This window comes from Meles meles, chromosome 7, assembly GCF_922984935.1.
Source record: "Meles meles chromosome 7, mMelMel3.1 paternal haplotype, whole genome shotgun sequence".
NCBI lineage: Eukaryota > Metazoa > Chordata > Mammalia > Carnivora > Mustelidae > Meles > Meles meles.
This window is the reverse complement of record NC_060072.1, coordinates 111,615,539-111,634,598: the sequence shown is the minus strand read 5'-3', so window position 1 is coordinate 111,634,598 and position 19,060 is coordinate 111,615,539. Positions and strand designations below refer to the sequence as shown.

The following is a 19,060-nucleotide window of genomic DNA, read 5'->3' as shown; positions in this document are numbered from 1 at the left end:
TTCTAACGGGTCCTCCCTGGTCCTGGTCCCCTCCATAGCTGCCACACACACTAGGGTGGATCTGGAGGAAATCCTGCTTCAGAGCCAGGAAGAGGAAGTGAGTAAGACAGAGCTGACTTTTGGAGGGACAAAGGTTTTACCTGGTGGCTGTTCTCAGGCCCCTGCTGTCTGCATTTGGGTAGAGCATTTGCCGGAGGGAGGATTCCCTGCCCTCCAGGCAGCCCGACTCTAGTTCCATCCTCTCAGTCAGTGTAAGCTTTTCTGAGGAAACCACTGAGGAAAGTTTGCAGAAGTGGCAGAAAAGCCAGCCACCTCTCCCGTGCGGGATGTTGATGCTCATGGTGCAGGACTGCCCCTAGATAAAGTCCAAATCAGAGAACTGGAGCAGAGTGGATAGAATGAAGACAGGAATAAGACATGTCCTGGTCTCTCAAAGCAAGGCGTAGTATGAATATACTTATCATATAGTTTTGGAAAAATGGAGGGAAACAGAAGCGAACACAAGATATGCAAAACAGTAATGTCCAAACCTGTTTGTGGATCGCAGAATAATGATTTACACCGGTGATGCTTTTGCTCATTGTACAAATTAAAAGAATATCCGTTCCCTTTCCCCCAACCACATATAGAAAAGCACTTCAAAGTTCAAGGGTAAAGCTTGTCACACTCCAAATACAAAATGATTTACTTACATGCAGCAAAATATACAAGAAGTGAATTCAAAAACAAACTTAATTCAATTCATTATATTCGCTTGGCACAATTGCAATTCAGTTTTAAAAAAATATTTGTAAAATACTGAAACTGACCTGAATTCAAGTATAACAGTTTCTTCAACAGAAACATTATCAATGCAATAAAACATTACACGGAATATATCGAAGCAAAACGCCTTCTTGAGTTTTTCCCTTAAATTTCTCTGTGTGTGTGTTTTTTTTAAATACAGTTTTAATGCCAACACAACTCACAATTGTATTTTTAAAATGAATATTATTGCATTGTTTTTGCATATCTTGTGGGACAGAAAATGCAAAGAGTTACTGATTCCCATTTCAGAAGCAGAGACAGTGGTTTGTTTTTGCTTTCAAATGGCCCCAGATTCAGAGCTCCCCACAGTTAGACCAGAAAGGGGGAGTTACACAATCATTCACGCATGGGCGTACTCTGTAGGTGTACATACACACAGACGACAGGTGCCCAGACAACCCACCACACACACACACACACACACACACACACACACTCAGACTCTCTCATCCAAGCTTCCTCTCTCTGGCACCCGGAAATACACCCCGCATTAAAAAGAACCCAACTCAATCACCCATATGTGCAAGACCATATCAAGTGCATTACCTTTAAATTATAAAACCAAACCAAAAAATTTTTTGTTACTACCTACGGAAATTATAACACATTATTGCGCATACACAATGGCTGGTAAAACTTGCCTACGGCGCCTCCACTGAGCCTACCGTAGGAAAAGAAAACCACAACCGTTTAAATAATACAGTAAAACCAAACCCAATTTACATTTGCAAAGGTGAAAACAGTAAGGTGGGTGGCTACAAAGCTTTGTAAACACTTCTTCCGTCCCTCCCCCTGGGAAAACAAAATTAAAATAAAACCAAAACAAAAAAAACCCCCAAAAAACGAAAACTGCAACATGCTGTCAAGAAAAACGTCAAACCGCAAAACAAAAGAGCGCTCAACAGAAGCTCAGCACCACCTTGTCTCATCAAGGGCGGGCTGCTCCTTCCCTGGCAGGCGGTGCCAGTGCCCCCCTCACCCCGAAGCAGACCCAGCCGATGGTCTGGAGCTCGGTGGGCCTGTGCAGGTATGGGGATACTGACGCAGACAGGGCGGGTGGCCGCGGAGCCTTGGCCTTGAGGCTGCCACGCGCCCGTTGCGCTCCGCTCCCGTTTGGGTTCCTGAGCTCCTGTCGCTACCTCTTGCTGTTCCTCCTCACTCTCCTGGACGCTGCTGGGTCCTCGCTGAAGTCACACCCCTGCTTCCTTCTGCAAATCCACAGGGCCCTGGCTCTATGGAGACAGTGAGGCTCATACAGAATATGTGCAAAATGATTTTTTTTTTTTTTTTTTTTTTTACAAGCAAAGTTGAAAGACACCCGTTTGACATAGGGTCCTTTTGGTGAGGGCTACCGCAGGAAGCTGAGGTTCTCCTTCATGCCCGGAGGGGAGGGCAGGCGTCTCTTCTCTTGCTCTCCCTCCCTGATTCTTCCACTCCTCCTCACCACTCTACCTCTGTGGACACAACACAAACTGGGGTTGCTGCCTTCTTTCCCCCCGGAAAACGGACTCTGCACACCACCCAACTCTGCGTCTTGTCCCAACGAAATGAATGAAGACGCTGTTCCGGTTAACTCCAGGTCACGAGAACAGTGAGGCACTTCTGAAACGAACCCATTAGGAACATTGAAACAAATAAAAAACCCAGCGTCTCCCCAGCCCTAGCGACTACAGGCTGCCGGCATGGGCTCTGCTGTCCTGGCGCTCCTCCTCGCTCTTCCGACAGGCCCGAGCCCCGGCGCAGCTCTCGCCCTCTTGGCCCCCTGCTCTGTCCTGCCCTGGGTCCCTGCAGTTAACAAAAGGTAGTAGGGTGCCGTTGGGGCTCTGCTGGGCACCCCCACTGAGGATGTTGTCGGCGGCATTCTCCATCTCCTCTATGGTCATGTCACAGGCATCAGCCAGCTCCTGGGTTGTGACCTCGATAAACTTGGGATCTTGAGCAAACTGCCCCAGTCCTTCTGAAATCAAGACCTGAAGTGGGGAGAGGGGGCAATGAAGAACGAAAGAGGAACGTTATTCCTGGAAGTCAACTCTTTCCTTGTGGGCTGGTGCAAGGGGCTTGTGACTGGGAACTTCGGGAAGGGAGTGTGCGCACCCGCGCCTGTGCATGTGGGCGTGGGAGGGTGGGGTGGGTGGGGTGGGGAGGGGTACTCCCAGAAGGGAGGTGACCCAGAACATTGTCCAAAGAATCAGGGGTGTGTAGGCTGGAGGAGAGCTGTTTTGGCTGGGATACTCAAAAACTGTTGTCAAATACCTGAAAATTTGGCTCACAGAGTGGCCAAGGGGGTGTTGCCAAGGCAGAACCCCATCTGCCCTATATTTTCTCCTCTCTGGCACCCCTAGTGCCCCCATATTATTCTTGCCCAGAAATCTTCACTCTCCTTTGGGGAAACTGTTAACTCGTGCCCCTTGCCCACTGCTGGCTGACTGCGTTCGTGTGGGTGAGGATCCTGGCGTAGGATGTGTGCAGAACACCATGTCTGCACCTGTCTCTGCTCCAGCTCCAAAGGCCAGCCTGAGGTCCCAGGGCTGCTCCCTCATTCCTAGTGGCTGCTTTAGTGACTGGCTCTGGGGAAACCAGCTACTGAGCCAAGGGCAGGGGATTAATAGTGAAGCCTGGAATGCCTTTCTTCCAGGGCCATTTGCCCTGCTCCCATTACTCTTTATTTCCTGTCCTGCTTATGTTTTCTTCAGAGATCCCACCCTGTGGGACATACTACATTCATGTGTATTTAGGATCTGTCTCTCCTCACCCTGGCATGGGCTCCTGAAAGCAGAAATTGTTTCTCAGTTGTTTTCCACACCTACAACAGTGCCTGTACCTGGTCGGCATTCATTCGGGATTTGTCAACTGAATGTGGATAACCAAGGCCAGGCGAAGAACAGAGTTTTGGAGCTAGGGGGCAACTTAGAAGTCATCTGGTTTAACTCTCCACTGCTTGCATGACAGCCTGATGACCAGATGGGTGTTGACTCTGCTTGCATACGTCCAATGATGGTGGGCTCACTCCTTTATAGGAAAACCCTCCTCATTTTGGGAAAGCTCTGTTGGAAAGGTCTTCCTCATGGAATCTGAAATCTGCCTGATTGTCAGGTTGATCTGTCACTCCAGTCCTGCACTTGAGATCCCCTGCCCAGGACATGAGGGACCTTACGGTAGAGATACCTACTGTGGCCTCCTAAGCCATCTTCTCTCCCTGTTTGCTTCCCTGACTCCCTCAACTAGTACTCATATGAGATTGCTTCTAGGGACCTTGCCATCTTCTTGCTGTGTCCCTTTGTGCTTGTTCCAATTTGTTGAAGTCCCCTAAAATGTGGTGCCAGGAACGCACTGGCCAGATGCTCTGGCCAGGGCAGAGGATAGAGGACCTGGAGGCATTCTTGTTCTAGAATAGTGATTCTCAACCCTGGCTGTGCATTAGGATCGAAGGGCTTTAAAAAAAAAATACCCATTTACTGTGTCCTAGGTTTCCAAAGCTCCTCAGGTTATTCTAATGCGTCCCAGGCTGGAGCACCATAGATCCTGAATTTTCTGTGTGCAAACACAGCCCAAGCCCATCCCTGCACCTGGAGCCGTCAGAGCTCCCCTCTGGCTGTACCCTGGAGCTGGGGCCAGGGGGACATTCCCTGGCCTGCCACTGGGATATGCTGCTCAGTCCTTTCTCCCTCTGCGCAGGCTGTACCCAAGCAGAAGCCTCTAGCATCTTGTGTGATCACAATTTTCTGTACACCAAGCCCTCCTTCCTGGGAGTGAGAGTCTTTCTGGCCAAGAGACTTGACATCCACTCCACTCAAGAAAGGACCAGAGACTCCCGTCCCAATTGTTCATGCGAAGTCCCCCAGGGCTGCCCTGGGCCTTCCCTTCCCCCACCTGCCAGGCGGCCCAGGGTCACTTACCGCTCCCACCAGGCTGCTGGCACTGCCGTAGAACGGCCGGCCCCGGGCCCCAGCCTGGCTGGGCACAGTGAGGGACACCGGCCGGGCTCTCCGCAGGGCACTGCTGCCCCCACCGCAGGGCGCGGGCTCCCCGGACCAGGAGCTGCAGTGGATGGACGGGAAGCTGCTGTTGAGTTTCTCGCTGGACTCGGCCCTCTCCAGCCGCAGGGTGGGGATCGGCTGCCGGGGCCAGCCTTGACTGCCGGGTGTGGCTGGGGGCGTGGCGCACGGCCTGGGGAACGTGCTCGGGGAATGGCTTCTCTGGAGGAGGGGGCTCAGGCCCGCCACTGCCAATGCCTGTGGACGCACAAAGAGCACGAGTTACCGGGAAGGGCGCGCCTCTGCTTTCTGAGCAGCTCCTGCCACCACCCCCACCCCGCCCCCGCGGGTTCCACCCGCCCGGAGCCCGCGCGCCTCGCCTCCCTGGGACGCTGCGTTCGCTTCCGCCACCCCAAAATAGATTTTGTGATCGTGCCAGTCTGAAGGGATCGCTTTCTCCTCTAAATTCGGAAAGCTGGGATGGAGTGGAATCAAGAGCGTCCCCTTCTCAGCACCGGCCCTATCACCGGGCAGCTGCCAATCCTCTGGCTTTTAGCTTTCTCATCAGTAGTCTAGAAAGAATGCTGCCCTCATCGTCTGTGAAACCAGGACACTGATGCCCTCTGTCTCCCTGTCTTGTGTGCTTGACATAAGGTCTGTGGACAAGGACACTGTGCGCAACAAAGATGTAGACAGAACCCGTACTTAGTTTTAATTTTTACCATTAATCAGGCCATGAACCATGTCCTGCTGATCCTCAGCTCAGCACGTCTCTGAACTGAGCTTTGTTTTTTTAAATTTTTGTTTTAAAAAATTTTTCAATTAAAAAAATTTTACTGCTGTTCGAATCTTACACTGTATTGTGATTCAACTATTTATACATTGTGTCCTCAGGCCCCCACTATGTTTGAAAATCCTGAGGCTGGGGCCTGGGCCTCGTGTCAGCAGGACAGAGCCACCTGCTCTGAGCTGGTGTCCGCGGGAAGGTGGCACTGGGTGGTAGGAGAGTCCAGCTGGGAGGCAGAGGGCAGGGAACGCTGCAGCATGGGTTGGTGGGGGCAGTGGAAATGCATGAAGGGGGGAGGGTATAAATAAAGAAGAGGTTCTTGACCACAGCATGATAAGAACACATGGGTGAAATGAACTTCTAGCAATTTTTAAAAATAGAAAAGAGCACACCCAGTGTCCCCCCTCCTTCCATCCCAACCAGCCTGTCAGTCTCCTCTGCCCACAGCTCTTGACGGACTCCAACTTGGGGTCCCTCGTTCCCTGGAGATCTGAGGGGAGTGTAAGGCTGTGCTCAATATTCCAGAAAGCCCAGTAGGAATCACCTGTATGCTGGCAATGCCACAAAAGCTAAGCAAAACTGTGAATACTTTGAGCTGAAATAATATCAACTTAGTTGAGCCACACTGGCCATCTTATACCTATTGTAAGCTTTGATTGATAGTTGAGTGTCTTTGCGTATTAAAAAAAAATCATAGGTGTGTGGTGAGGGAGTATACAATTAGAGAGGAAAAAACTTTGGGAAATTTGAACCCTAATTTTCCTAGAGATAAGGGACTGGCCTTTGATTCTTTGAGGCTTCCATTAGTTCAAAGATACTGAGAACATGTTAGATACGGATGTCTTGGATTTCACTGGCTCAGCTGGAGTCGGCCATGCCAAGGGCTATTTCAACTATCGGATTTCTCTGGACCTGTTTTCCTGATCATGTCGCTGGCAGATTCTTTGATCTTTTCTATATCCAGATATTCAGGTATCTTGCAACTCTAGGTGCTGATGTCTGCAGAGGGAAGGTCTGTGCCATTGTAGGAAGAAAGGTCAGGCAGAATCCTGGAGCTACTGATCCTTCTGGACCATGTGAGGAGCTCCTGCTCACCAGTATTTCCTAGGTGTCCTCCCTCCCCAAACGACAGACCTTGTTAAGGTTCTCACTGGCATGGACGAGCCCCCTCCTTTGGGACTGTTAGGGCCAGGGGCTAGGACTGTCAGTGGTCCAAGACAGGGAGGACTGAGTGGGGTCTTGGGATTTGCCATAATCATGGGGGTTGTGTAGCCTGCCGGGTGCTGCCCAGTGATGTTTCTGAAAGTCTGGGCTACCTGATGATGAACCAGATGCAAGGGCAGGACTGTTTTCTGAGAGATGTCTCCGCCTTGATTCTTCTGTCGCTTCAGACATTCCAGGTGGAAGGAGGCCCTTCGACCTGCAAAGCCAGCCAAAGAACTGTGATCAGCGCCAGGAAAGGGGACCTAAGGCTGTGAGGCTCAGACCCTGGGGGGTACAAGGAGCGGTGTGAGTGACCTGGAATAACCTCCTCCATTCGCCTCCCACAGCATATGAATACGTCCATATCATCTCCGCAAGCCCTGCCCTGGGAATCCCGTCTCACTGCTCAGGAAATCTTCCCAGCCCCTGTGTGGAGCTGTTGCAGCCAATCAACCAAGTCCCTGACCTGTCACACCTGGAGAGAGAGAGGTGTGAGTATTTACCTAGTGAGGCAGAGCGGAGGAAACCCCTCTTTGGAGATTGCCGGATGTCTCTCTTGTCCTCCTCAGGCGGTGTTAATTGCCGGTTTTCATCATCCTGATAGGAGAGTCTGGAACAGAGAACTCTGGAGCTTATTTGTGGGGTCAGGAAGGGCCACCCCATAGGGACAGTGCCACCCCCTAAAGTCAGTTTTCTTTTTTTTAAGACTTAATTAATTTATTTGACAGAGGCAGAGAGACAGTGAGAGAGACGGAACACAAACGGGGGGTGGGGAGAGAAGCAGGCTTCCCGCTGAGCAGGAAGCCCAATATGGGACTCAATCCCATGACCCTGGGATCATGACCTGAGCTGAATGCAGACCCTTAACGACTGAGCCACCCAGGCCCCCAGTTTGCTTTTTTCCTTAATGAAGGAAACCCCTGCTTTGTGCTTCCATAAAGGTCTGGGGAGTGGGCAGCAAGAACTCACCACCCCAGCTCCCAGCACCCCAGGCTCCTCCTGTCACAGAAGTTTCCAGCTCCCCATCAGAAGCCTTGAATTTCTGATTTACGGAAGTAGAGGCACTCTTGAGTCAAAGTTGGTGAGCAAGTTGGCAAAAAATTTTAGGCCCACAGGAGTCTATCCAGGAAAAGCCTAGGCTCCTCTGTTTCCATATGTGGATGCTATTTTACCATGACCACTCCTGACTTCAGCCCGAACTTCTCCCCCTGTCCCTAATTTCTCTCTGCCTGCCCACCTTCATCATCAAGACACTTCAGCAGCTACGTACGGACAAACCTCCAGTCAGCCAGTCAATGGAGAGCAGAGCTGTAAGGGGCCTTTGGGGGCATCTGTCCACCCAGTGACTGGATGAGTAGTTATTCTGGATGGGACTCACTGTGAGAAAGACCGTACATCATCCCATTTACATATGCACCTAATAGAACTCAACTTCATGAACCATACTTAACCTTTTTTGCACGCCTTGTCCTCTGGTGGTTTCTATTCTACTTTAGTCTAGTCTATTTCACTAAATAATGTCAGTTGCAATCTGCTAAGTTGCTTTCACAGTCTGCAGGGGGAGTAGCCTGCAGGCCAAGAAGACCAAGGCTTTCTAACCCCTTCGTTTTACAGATGAGGCCCCGGACTCTGTCCCTGGTGTGACTCCACATGCTTTGAGGACAGAGAACGTGCAGCCTTCCTTGCTTCTAGCATACTGGCTTCGACCCTTGGTACACATGCAGGAAAATTTCTGACCAGAAAACCTCGAAACCTTTCCTTTCATTTTCAACGTGGTAAGCTTTCCTTATTGCATTTTCTTCTTCTCCAAATTGTACCCACTCTTGAAGACCCCGCTTCTGTTGGGCCTTGTGCCAGGAGCCTGTTATGGTCACTCTGACCTCAACCTGCTCTGAAGGTCCGTCCCCTTCATTGCTTGTATCACTCTGTGAGTGAACGTTTCCATGTTTTTTCCCCTCATCTGAGACGTTTACTGGTTTGTAAAATATCTTTGCGTGCCGAGGCCGGTTTAGTCACAATCTAGCAGAGTGCCTGGATGCACCAAGCACAAGAGCCAAAATTGATGGAAGCATACGTTTTCCCCGATTTCTAGGGTATGTGGCCATGTAAAAATTTGAAGTCTCTAAAAATCAAAACGCTGAGGGGTTGGTCCTTCCTTATTAGAAGGTGCTTTTAGGAAAGCTTCTAAAACAATGCACCTTAAGGTTTTTGAATGCAAGCCACAGAAATACATTTTATGAGACTGAGTACACACATGCGTGCACACACACACACACACACACACACATATGAGACAATTAAACAAATATTTCACCAAATAATACCTCTGTGACATTGGATACACAATCATCTATTGTCTTATTCGAACCTATGCTATTCTGTTTCTGTATTATGCTAGTCTTTCTTTTGAAGTGCTTATCATGGCCTGGCCTTCTGGACCCTGGGGGGAGGATTCTGGGGGCAGAAACAGAGTTGCCTCTCATACGTCTCGGTTGATTCCAGAATCCTCTGTTCTTCACCCCTGCAGGGAAACCATGCCTAGACCGTGGAAGAGGCTGACTGGGGCTGCCGAGCCTGCTGGGCTGGACAAGAAGGGACCAGTAGGAAGATGTACTAATACTAAGAACCCAGTGGGGGCACCAACGCAAGTGGATAACTCCAGCCCTCAGAAGGCTTCAGTCTCTAAAAACGGTGGGAAGGATCTAAGCAGTTACTGATTGATGATGTCAGAGCCAGGGAGCCCACTAGACAAAAGTGTAGAGGTGAAGTTCAGCGCTGGGGGTCTTAGAGCCCAGCCTGAACAGACAGTATACTGGGATGGCCTTCGCAACTCCCAGCCCCAGAACTTCTTGGGGCCCTGAAGCGGGAGGAGGAAGGCTTCTACCAGAGCAACTGCGAAGAACCAGGCCTCACAGGACTTGGGAAGCTTGTGAGGGAGGCTGCCCCATACCACACACTGTTTGAGAAAAATAATCCCCATTATGACCCATCCAGCAAAGAAGACAACCCCAAATGGTCCAAGGTCGACGTACAGTTTGTTTGATGAAGTGTTTCATGACCCTGGTGCCTGAGCTCAAAACCCAGCCCCAAGCTCACAAAGCCTCTGGAGGTGCCTTAAAAAATAGGGCTCTCTGGGGTGCCTGGGTGGCTCAGTGGGTTAAAGCCTCTGCCTTCGGCTCAGGTCATGATCCCAGGGTCCTGGGATCGAGCCCCGCATCGGGTTCTCTGCTCAGCAGGGAGCCTGCTTCCTCCTCTCTCTCTCTCTGCCTGCCTCTCTGCCTACTTGAAATCTCTGTCTGTCAAATAAATAAATAAAATCTTTAAAAAAAAAAAAATAGGGCTCTCTCCACTTGCCAGAGGCTCTCCATTCAGCCCCTGACCCGAGAGGAGTTTGATTTTCTTTTGAAGCTGCAGGAAAAGGAACCAAGTGAACTGGGACACCGTTGCTGGAATGGGCAAGACAAGACTCCAGAGAAGTCACGCTTTTGTAAGACAGAAGGTATGAGGTGGCTTGCTTGTTATGTCCACCTGGGGCTGTGTACATGGGTGTTTTTCATGTACCTTTTTCAACAAAACATTAATATAAAAGAAAGTGGTGACCATAATTAAGTAAATGTCACAGCCTTCTAACGGGTCGAGACTTGCAGTTAAAAAACCCTTCTCTTAAAAATTCCAGCACTGACAAAAATCTCAGCCACTGTTTGCCAACAGTGCCCTCTGCTGGGTGGCTTTATTATAAGTAGTTTCATGAACATTTATTTGCTAATACGTGCGCATATGTGTGGTGGGGTGTACTGAGTCTCACTATAACATATATTTATGACAGTTGGTTTCAGTTAAAAAAAAAGTTTATGAGACAATGTTTTGAAGTCTTCCTGAAAGCACTGTCTCATGAGGAAAGGCCAAACTAACCCAGGGACCGTGTGTGTATATGTGTGTATATGTTGTGTGTGTGTGTACGTGTCTGTAACGTGTGTGTGGGTGTGGTCATGCATCCATGTCCCTCATGAGGTGACAGAAGCTTTTCAGGCATACTTCTGATATTTGGTCTCCCCTTCCGCAAGTCCTGCCTGGAGGAGGGATTCCAAGGGAGCGCCCTGCACCCCCAGGGACTGGCCTGCGGCGAGGGCAGCAGCACTCACAGCTCTGTGGAGATCAGGCTGGGCTCGCTGCAGTACTCCATGTCCTCGCTCAGCTTCACCTCACAGGTCTCGTCCTGAGAGACCTCCTCCTGACACACCATGGCGATCTGGCTCTCCCGGGAGTGGCACCTGAAGTGTCCAAGGGGGAGAAACGAAGTCAGAAGCTGTGAACCCCATCGTTCCCTCAGCAGGCAAGGCATCACACACCACACACCACACACATGCACTCACACAGTGAACACACACACACACACACGTGCCCACACATGCACGCACAACTGCTGTGGCCTCTTCCTCCCATAGTTGCTGACGCAGCAGCAGAGCCAGGGAAACAGTAAGACCCAGATCAGGAGCCCGTGCAGAACAAGCAGCTCTGGGCTGGGACCCAAGGAGGTCTGAGTTCGGACCCCAGTTCAGTTGCTCTCTGGCATAAGTCACTGCCTCCCCACCCTCATGCCTCTATCCCTCTCAATAAAACTGGAGTAGCGTAGGCCCTGCTTGACTCAGAAGCTCGTGAGTAATAAATGAAGTAACAGGTGAGATGTGGTTTTGAAAGGTGGGAAGAACCAGCTTTTAGAACAGGGGCCTAGGCTGCTCTGTACGGGTTGGGGTGGGTCCTGAGAGGGCTGTCCTCTCCCTCTGCTAGAGAGAGCCGAGCCTTAGGGTGCTGGTTGGGCAGAGCCGGGAAGTTCCTGGGGTCACAGTTTGCCATGCCTTTGGGTTTGACATTGGCTCCTTGGAGTGACGGCACAGACAAGAAGCCTCCCGCTGACTGGTTAGCTCTCCTGGGCAGTGAGCCTGAGTCCCTGCTGAGCTTGAGACACTCCCCTACTGGGTGTGTCCTGGATGATTCTGCTCACCTTCCGGGCTGGGGTCTTTTTAGCTCTGGCCCAGATGTTCTCCCTTTTCCTGTCTGTGCCTCTCAATACCTCCCTCAGTCTTTCTTCTTATAGATCCTGAATGATGGGACCCACTTTACCCCCAAACCCAGGAAGACAGGAGGGCAAGAGCTCAGTTAATCCTCTTAGGGCTGAGTGCTGGATAAGCACCCCTGATCTAACCGGAGCCTGTGAGCTGGGGCAACTCAGGAAGCCACTCTCCAGGTACCTACCCGCTTCTCGGGAGCAGGCCTTAACCAGGGATGGCCCAACCTGCAGTAAGGACAGATGGAATGTGGATGGGGTGGGAAGAGAGGGGAGTGAAAGGCGCTCGGAGGAGGCGTAATGGGATGAGCTGGAGAGGAGAATGGCAGCAGGCAGACAACACCACTTTTGGGGGCCACTGTGTGCAAGACATGCTGGCCCGTCCCAGCAAGAACGAGGCCAGTCCTGGAGCCCCGGCACTTAGCCTCGAGCTGCAGCACAAAGGCTGAGACCCCAGAGCTACAACTTTGCTTGACTTGTTTGTCCTCACCAAGCTGAAGCTTACTGCCTTGAGTGTCACTTTTCCCACTGTGCTGGGAAGGAGGGAGCCAATATTCGGGGAGCATTTGCTACGGGCTAGGCCTTGGAGGAGGCGCGCATCACAGTTTAGGGACAGAGGTGCCTGTGGGGAGAGGAGGAAAATCCCCTGATGTCTCTCCCTACCTCCACTCTCCCTTCATTTAATACAGAACACGTTTTCAGAGAAAAATACGCTCTGAAGGAGGTATTAGCTCACCCTGAGATGCTAAGGATAGACCCAATGAGCCTTCCTAAAAAAGAGGTTTGGATAAGGGGAGCAAGGGAGAACGTGGCACTAGGACTGAGTGCCTGACGGTTGTAGGAGGTTTTCGGGAAAGGGAGGGGTTGCTGAGACACACATGGGCCAGCCACTTGAACTCTGATACTCCCCTGTGCAATGCTAACCTTTCAGGTCAGCATATAAAATCCAGAGCTGGCATGCTGTACTGTGTATAGAAGGCCTCGGTAGACATCTCTTGAGTAGAAAGACTCACCCGACATTGCTTTTGGGTGGTTTCACCAGCCATTCTTCCATGCAGTGAGGTAGACTGATGGCCAATCGGACTTGGCTGTCATCAGACACTGTTAAAGGCCCAGGCCACACAGGCGTTCACGGGGCCACTTGAAAGTGGGTGTTAAGAAGGGAAGTGAAAACCGGGGGGCAGGTAGGTGGGCTCCTTAGATGAAAGAAGCTTCAGGACACTTGTCCAGAAAGATGCTCACACATCATGATTATTTTCTAAGCTTGTGAGCCTGAGAGATTTGCCCCAGGACATGGCATGTGGGTGATTTTCCCGGCCTGCTGTCATGGGGGTGCTGTCCACTAAGGGTGAGGGGGCACGGTGGTGGGGAAGCAAGTCCTCTCCCACCTGGCCTTGGAAACCCAGAGCTGTTGACAGAAACAGGGAGGAGATCCTTTAGGCCCAGGCTGTGCTTCCAGAGGCCCAGAGAATGGACGTGGGCTTTTACCACCCTGGTATATCATAACAATGGATCCCAGAGCCCCAGGTAGTGGAAGGTGGGGAGAAAAGCATGCATCAGGCGGTGGGAGAGCAAACTACCAGGAACGATCCCGCACTGGGGCAGAGCGGGCAAGAGCTATGGTGAAGGGCCTCCCACCACCAAAGTGTTCCTCCCAAGAGGGTGGAGAAGGGTGCAAAGAAGACGTGGTAGCTCCAGTCCCATCCCAGCTAGGTCAAAGGCCAGGTTTGTGCAGATGTGGGAAAGGCCTGAGGAACAGTCTGTTGTGTTGCCAGGATGCTGGGGGTCAGGGGTCTGGGCTCCTCTGCCTGGGTAACAGAAAGAGCACTAGAGGCTCTGTCCAGAGGTGTGGTCAGGACACTAGATGGCCATCGGGGCTGTGCTGCCTTCCCCAGGCGTGGCTGCCACATGTAATCAAGGGCAAGAATGGGAGGCAGCATTGGCCTATCTCTTGATGGGGTCTGAGGCTGCAGCCTCCAGCCCCACTTGAGAGGGTGAGTGGTAGGCCTGTGGGCCAAACTCCAACCCCCATCTACTCAGGGTTGGAGCATGTGGGGCCCCTGTGCACGGGCCCTGGTGCCCCACCCTCCGGCTTACCTCTTGGAGCTGAGCTTCCATGCGGCCTCCTGTACCCGGACGGCAGGAGACAAGGGGGGCCCGTGGCCCTCCACGGTGCTGACTGCGCTGGGGTAGCCAGCGGGGTGGGGGAAGCGGCCCAGGGCAGTGTTGTTGGCATTGTTGATGTTGGCGTTGGAGCCAGTGGATGAGTAGCTGCTGGGGGTGAAAGTGGAGTCCACCAGTTTCTCGTGGGATGGCGACTCGGTGTCGCCTTGGCTGTTAGCCGCCTTGTTGATGTGCAGTGGGCGCTGGGTGGTGAAGGTCTGGGGGAAGGCGCTCCGGCTGTCACTTTGGTAGTAGCTGACGTGGTTGCCGAACAGGCCACCGGCCCTCTGTAGGTGAGACGGGAGGGGTGCATGGAGGAGAAAGCCCTGTCGGCCACCTCTCCTTTTCTAGGCCAAGCCATGGAAGGTTGTCTGCCTTCCAGAGAGCGCAGCCACGCCGGGCAGCACCATGCGGCCCACGGGGAACTCCTCACCCATGTGGCCTGGAAGCCGGAGAGGGAGGGACCTGGACAGTCCCCTCTGACTCTGCTGGGGGACGGGTGAGGGACAGGACCGGTCAGGCAGGAAGGCTGCTGCCCTGGGACTTTCTAACGAACCCCCTGAGGACGGGATCGAGTCTCCAGGAGCAGCGCAGGACGGCAATCCTTGGCTCAGCCCCTCGCTCTGCTTGGCAGCTGTGAGGCACTGGGAGGGCTGAGGGCTGGGGAAAGGGACTGGGAGATTCTAACGAGAATTTAAAAAAATGGAGATCCAACTGGCTCGCTAAACTAGAAAGGACATTAGCCAAAAGGTTTTTGGAAATAAGGATGAGGCATTGACTCTGTTAATTATATTATGGCCTTCTATCCCCCCGGGGCGATTCTTAGAGATTTCTAATCAGGACCCAGTGTTCTTCTCCAATATTGTTTCCTTGTCCTGGGGTGAGTGGGCGAGTTGCTATCTGTAAGTTGGTCTGTGGGGTCTCGCTGGGGCAGTGTTAGCCTGTGCTGTGTCCCTGAGGCCATTCGGTGACAGACATGTCACAGTGATGAGGATGAGGATGGTGATGACAGGGCAGCCACAGGCAGGGCAGGCCGTCCTCCCTCCCGGTGTCTCCATAGCTCAGGACCCCTGTGTGGGGGCTGGCAGGGGCCGCTGAGAGGGCCCCCAGCGTGGTACTGCTTGGTGGCTTCTCCCTTACTCTGGAGGGATTTTAGCCAAATACCTTTGGGGATAAGCAGGGATGACTGAATGGAGAGAGTGAGATACAAGCATTGATTGCACTATTCTGGCAGAGTCAGGTTTGGGGTCTACTGAGAATGGATGCTCAGCCTTCATACCCAGGAAAGGAGAGGGAAGGAAGGCCGGAGGGGACTTTTGTGGCTGGGAAAACACGGGCTTTCTCTCAAGAAGACAATTGCCCCTGGGCTCCACTCCCCTGCTGCCACGTGGGAACATAATCCAGAGTCTCTGATTTTTTAAAGAGAAGTCAAAGGTCTAGGTTTTTAGTTGAATGTGCCATATTTCTGAATGTTGGCAAACAAAATAGGTCTGCAGGTTAGATGTGGCCAAAAGTGACCCCATGGCTTTGCAGTTTCTAATGTAGAAAGTTCTCCTAGGGAACATGTCCCTTAAGAAAATGGCTCTTTCCCTGAGAGCCAGTGACCCTCTGGGAGCTGCCATGTCCCGAGAGCCCAAGCTTGAGATAGAGTCAGACTTGGAGAAGGCAGAGGTATAGGAAGTAGCTGAGTTGGAAGAGCTTGGAATCTGCCAGAGAACTCGGGACTTTCTCCCTGGATTCTCTTGGCAGAACGCCAGCCCACCCTCTTGCCTCCAGCCGGACTTGTAAAGGTAAGAGAGTGCTCCTTCGGCGTCCACCTACCCGGAAGATGTCGTCTTCAGAGGCAGCAGACACAGCCTCCTTCATGGCCTTGTCCAGCTCCTCCTCAGCTGTCAGATCTCCAGAGATGGCTCGTCGGATCTCAGGCCCGATGTCATGCAGTGTGCGCAAGCCAGCCTGAAACCCAGAGGGACACCCAGCTGATTGACCCACAGCCTCTCCGTAAGGCAGGCAAGTCTGCCAAGGGCTTATCTGTGCTGGACTGTGAGAATCCATTTCTCCACCCAGGAAGCATATAGGCCTGTTAGAAGGGGCTGTGAAGCAGGCAGGACTAGGGAAGGCAGAGTGTGTGGGAGGCAGTGTGTCGCCCCCTCACACACACACATTTGGAAAGGCCTGGAGCTCTCCGAAAGTTTCCTTCTGGAGGGAACTGGCCTCCAGCCCACTGGTGAGAGACTTAACCCCAGGCCAGATGTCAGAAGAAGGTGACCAAGCCCTTCCTTATTGTGCGGACCCCCCTTCTTGCCCTTTACCTGCAGGGATAGGGCGTTCCTCTGGGAGGGTTTGCCCACCAGGCCCTGCTCTTTGCGCTTCTTGAATTTCCGGAAGTACTCTTGGATCAGGAAGGTAGCATAAAACTTGCCAACTGTGACCTCGTCATCTGAGACAGGAGAAGAGAAGACAGAAGGGAGGTAAAGGGGAGAATTCAGCTGGGTTTCATTCACTTTTTTTTTTTTCCCCCAGCATCCAAGTTTTCTGAAGTTTTTTAAACTTTTTTTTTTTTAAATATTTTATTTATTTGACAGAGAGAAATCACAACTAGGTAGAGAGGCAGGCAGAGAGAGAGGAGGAAGCAGGCTCCCCGCAGAGCAGAGAGCCTGATGTGGGGCTCCATCCCAGGACTCTGGGATCATGACCTGAGCCGAAGGCAGAGGCTTTAACTCACTGAGCCACCAGGCGCCCCTAAACTTTTTTTTAAAGTATTTTTTTAAAGCCATTCACATGGTTCAGAAAGGCAAAAATATATTACAAGGTGTACAGTGAAAAGTCTCTCTCTCACCCCTCCCCCACCTTTTAATAGATAACCTTTCTAAAATTAGCTTCTGGAGTATTTTTCCAGAGAGTCTTTCTGCAAATGCTTTCTGCAAATAAGCAAAGATATTCTTAGCTCCTCTTTTTTTTTTTTTTTAACAGTAGAAGCAGCCTATTATCAAAATTATTTCCCACCTTGCTTTAAAAAAAGCTTTACAAAGTAAAAAACAAACAAACAAATCTGACATTGCTAACTAATTTTTATTTGATTCCAAAACTTGAGGTGCCCATCATAAATTGATCAGTCCCCTAAGTGCAAACAGTTCTGGTTTAAGATGGAGTTTGGTGGAAGGAACACCTTTCTTTAAGTTTGGGTTTCGTTTTCAACCAGACAGATTGGATTTTCTTACCATGTCGTTTGGCTGGATCCCTGCTGGGCTAGACCCTCAAGTTACACATGACATAGTCAGCCTCTGTGTTGGAAACGAACCAGGTGGTGGAGAAACCGAAGAGTCTCCAAGGAGAACATTGCCTCTTGGCTCCATCTTCTTCTTCTGAGGGAAATGGCCCCAGGAGACAGCTGGTAGATTAGGCATAGGGGCCTGTGATGATTCTCCTACTTCTAGTTGTCCCTTAAGAATAGCCAAGTCCATGGCAGTGGTGACCTTCCAACCTTCCAACTGGTAAACACCTCATTCCCATGTGGGAGAGGAAACCCAAGTCCCCCTCTAGGGTAGCCAGTCAGCAAGAGCTGCAGGGCAGAAAGAGCCTGGCGTTCTGGTGTCCCCCAGACCTGGGTTTGAATTTTGAGTCTGCCAGGTACTCACCCTATAGCCTTGGGTCAGCTACATAGCTTCTAAGAACTTCAGTTTCTTGAGCAAACTTCACAGCAATGGTATAAGGATTAAATAAGGTATGCAAAACACCTCATGGGGGCTTGGCCCATCTAGGTGACTTTTCCCTGGGCTGCTTCCCTTTGGGAAGTGATTCTCAACAGGGCTGATGTCCCATTTTTAAGGAGTGTTTTGGGAATGTGGGGACTTTCCTGGTTGTCCCAGTGTGCTACAGGCATCGGGTGGTTCCAGATGTATCCCTTAAAACACAGGCATGTTTTGCACAACAAATAATAGATCTGCACTCAGCTAGGTGTCCATGTGGGGGAAGGACCTGTTTATAATTACCTGAGCTAAGAACCTAACTTCATTTTACATATGAACAGAAAATAATATTTTTTGTATAACTGCTAGGTAAATTGACAGGAAACCATATTTTGCTTTGTTTGCACTTGACCAAGAGGGCTTTACATTTTGGAAAATTGAATCCCTGATGGCAATGCCCCTTGTGGTATCTGAGTCACCTGTTGCATCTGACACGCTTATATTAGTCTGTATTTGTTCTATGTTTGTGCATGTACGTATGTATACATACACATGTGTGTATTATTTAATATATTTAGTTATCTCTTACTTCAAAATGACAAATACAAAATGTCAACAATAGTCAATATTGTCTTAGTTCCTTTAAACACAAACTTATTCATCATAAGTGGATCCATGAAAGTATTTTATCAGTTAATTATAACTTCTGGCACAGTGCCATAACCCATAGTGCCTGAGCGTATATATATTGAAAAATATTTGACTTTAATATATAATTTAAAGATTTTATTTATTTAGGTGAGAGAGAGAAAGAGAGAGGGCATGGGTGGGAGGGGGAGCAGGGAGGCTGAAGTGGGGCTCGATCCCAGGACCCTGGAATCATGATGTGAGCCAAAGACAGACTCTTAACTGACTGAGCCACCCAGGTGCCCCAAGTTAAAGTGTTATATTAATATTTTGGAAATTATATCTGTAGGAAAGTTATTTTCATTTAGGATAATAGTAGGGGCATTATAAACTATTTGCTCTGAAAGGGGGTTCTGGGTTTGAGAGGGTAGAGAAACACTGCTCTAGATTAAACAAAAAGAATTTCAATCAAGAGGGGATCTCAGGGAATTCTTTTTCCAGGTCCCCATTACTTCCAGAGCAACCAGCCTACTAATTTACGGGGGAAACCTATACTTTGCAGAGTTTCCTTGGAAATTCTGCCAAACTTCTAAGCGTCAAGGGCTTTGTCTGGTCTACGAAATGTTATGATTGGACCAGGTTTCCAGCCTGATATCCTGTATCTGAGTTTGTGAAGGTGTGGCACCCTCAGCCCTTCCAACCAATAGAGTCTTCAGGCCCCATAGGAGAGGCAGAGTGGGGTGGG

At 50.6% G+C, this 19,060-nt stretch overlaps 1 protein-coding gene and 1 pseudogene across 17 annotated transcripts in view; one reads left to right on the top strand and one right to left on the bottom strand.

Annotated features, from left to right (window-relative positions):
- Nucleotides 1-653: 653 nt before the first annotated feature.
- The window catches only part of CACNA1C (calcium voltage-gated channel subunit alpha1 C), a 627,772-nt gene continuing 609,365 nt past the window's right edge, over nucleotides 654-19,060 (bottom strand). For all 17 annotated transcript variants that reach the window (XM_046012065.1, XM_046012074.1, XM_046012066.1 and 14 more), the window contains 8 exons: nucleotides 16,312-16,439; nucleotides 15,821-15,955; nucleotides 13,934-14,286; nucleotides 10,914-11,042; nucleotides 7,275-7,381; nucleotides 6,885-6,988; nucleotides 4,704-5,039; nucleotides 654-2,777 (listed from right to left, as the gene is read on the bottom strand). In XM_046012065.1, the coding sequence (XP_045868021.1) occupies nucleotides 2,475-2,777; nucleotides 4,704-5,039; nucleotides 6,885-6,988; nucleotides 7,275-7,381; nucleotides 10,914-11,042; nucleotides 13,934-14,286; nucleotides 15,821-15,955; nucleotides 16,312-16,439 (1,595 nt within the window). In that variant the 3' untranslated portion in view covers nucleotides 654-2,474. The remainder of the gene's footprint in view (nucleotides 2,778-4,703; nucleotides 5,040-6,884; nucleotides 6,989-7,274; nucleotides 7,382-10,913; nucleotides 11,043-13,933; nucleotides 14,287-15,820; nucleotides 15,956-16,311; nucleotides 16,440-19,060) is intronic.
- Nucleotides 9,306-10,514, top strand: LOC123945915 (annotated as a pseudogene).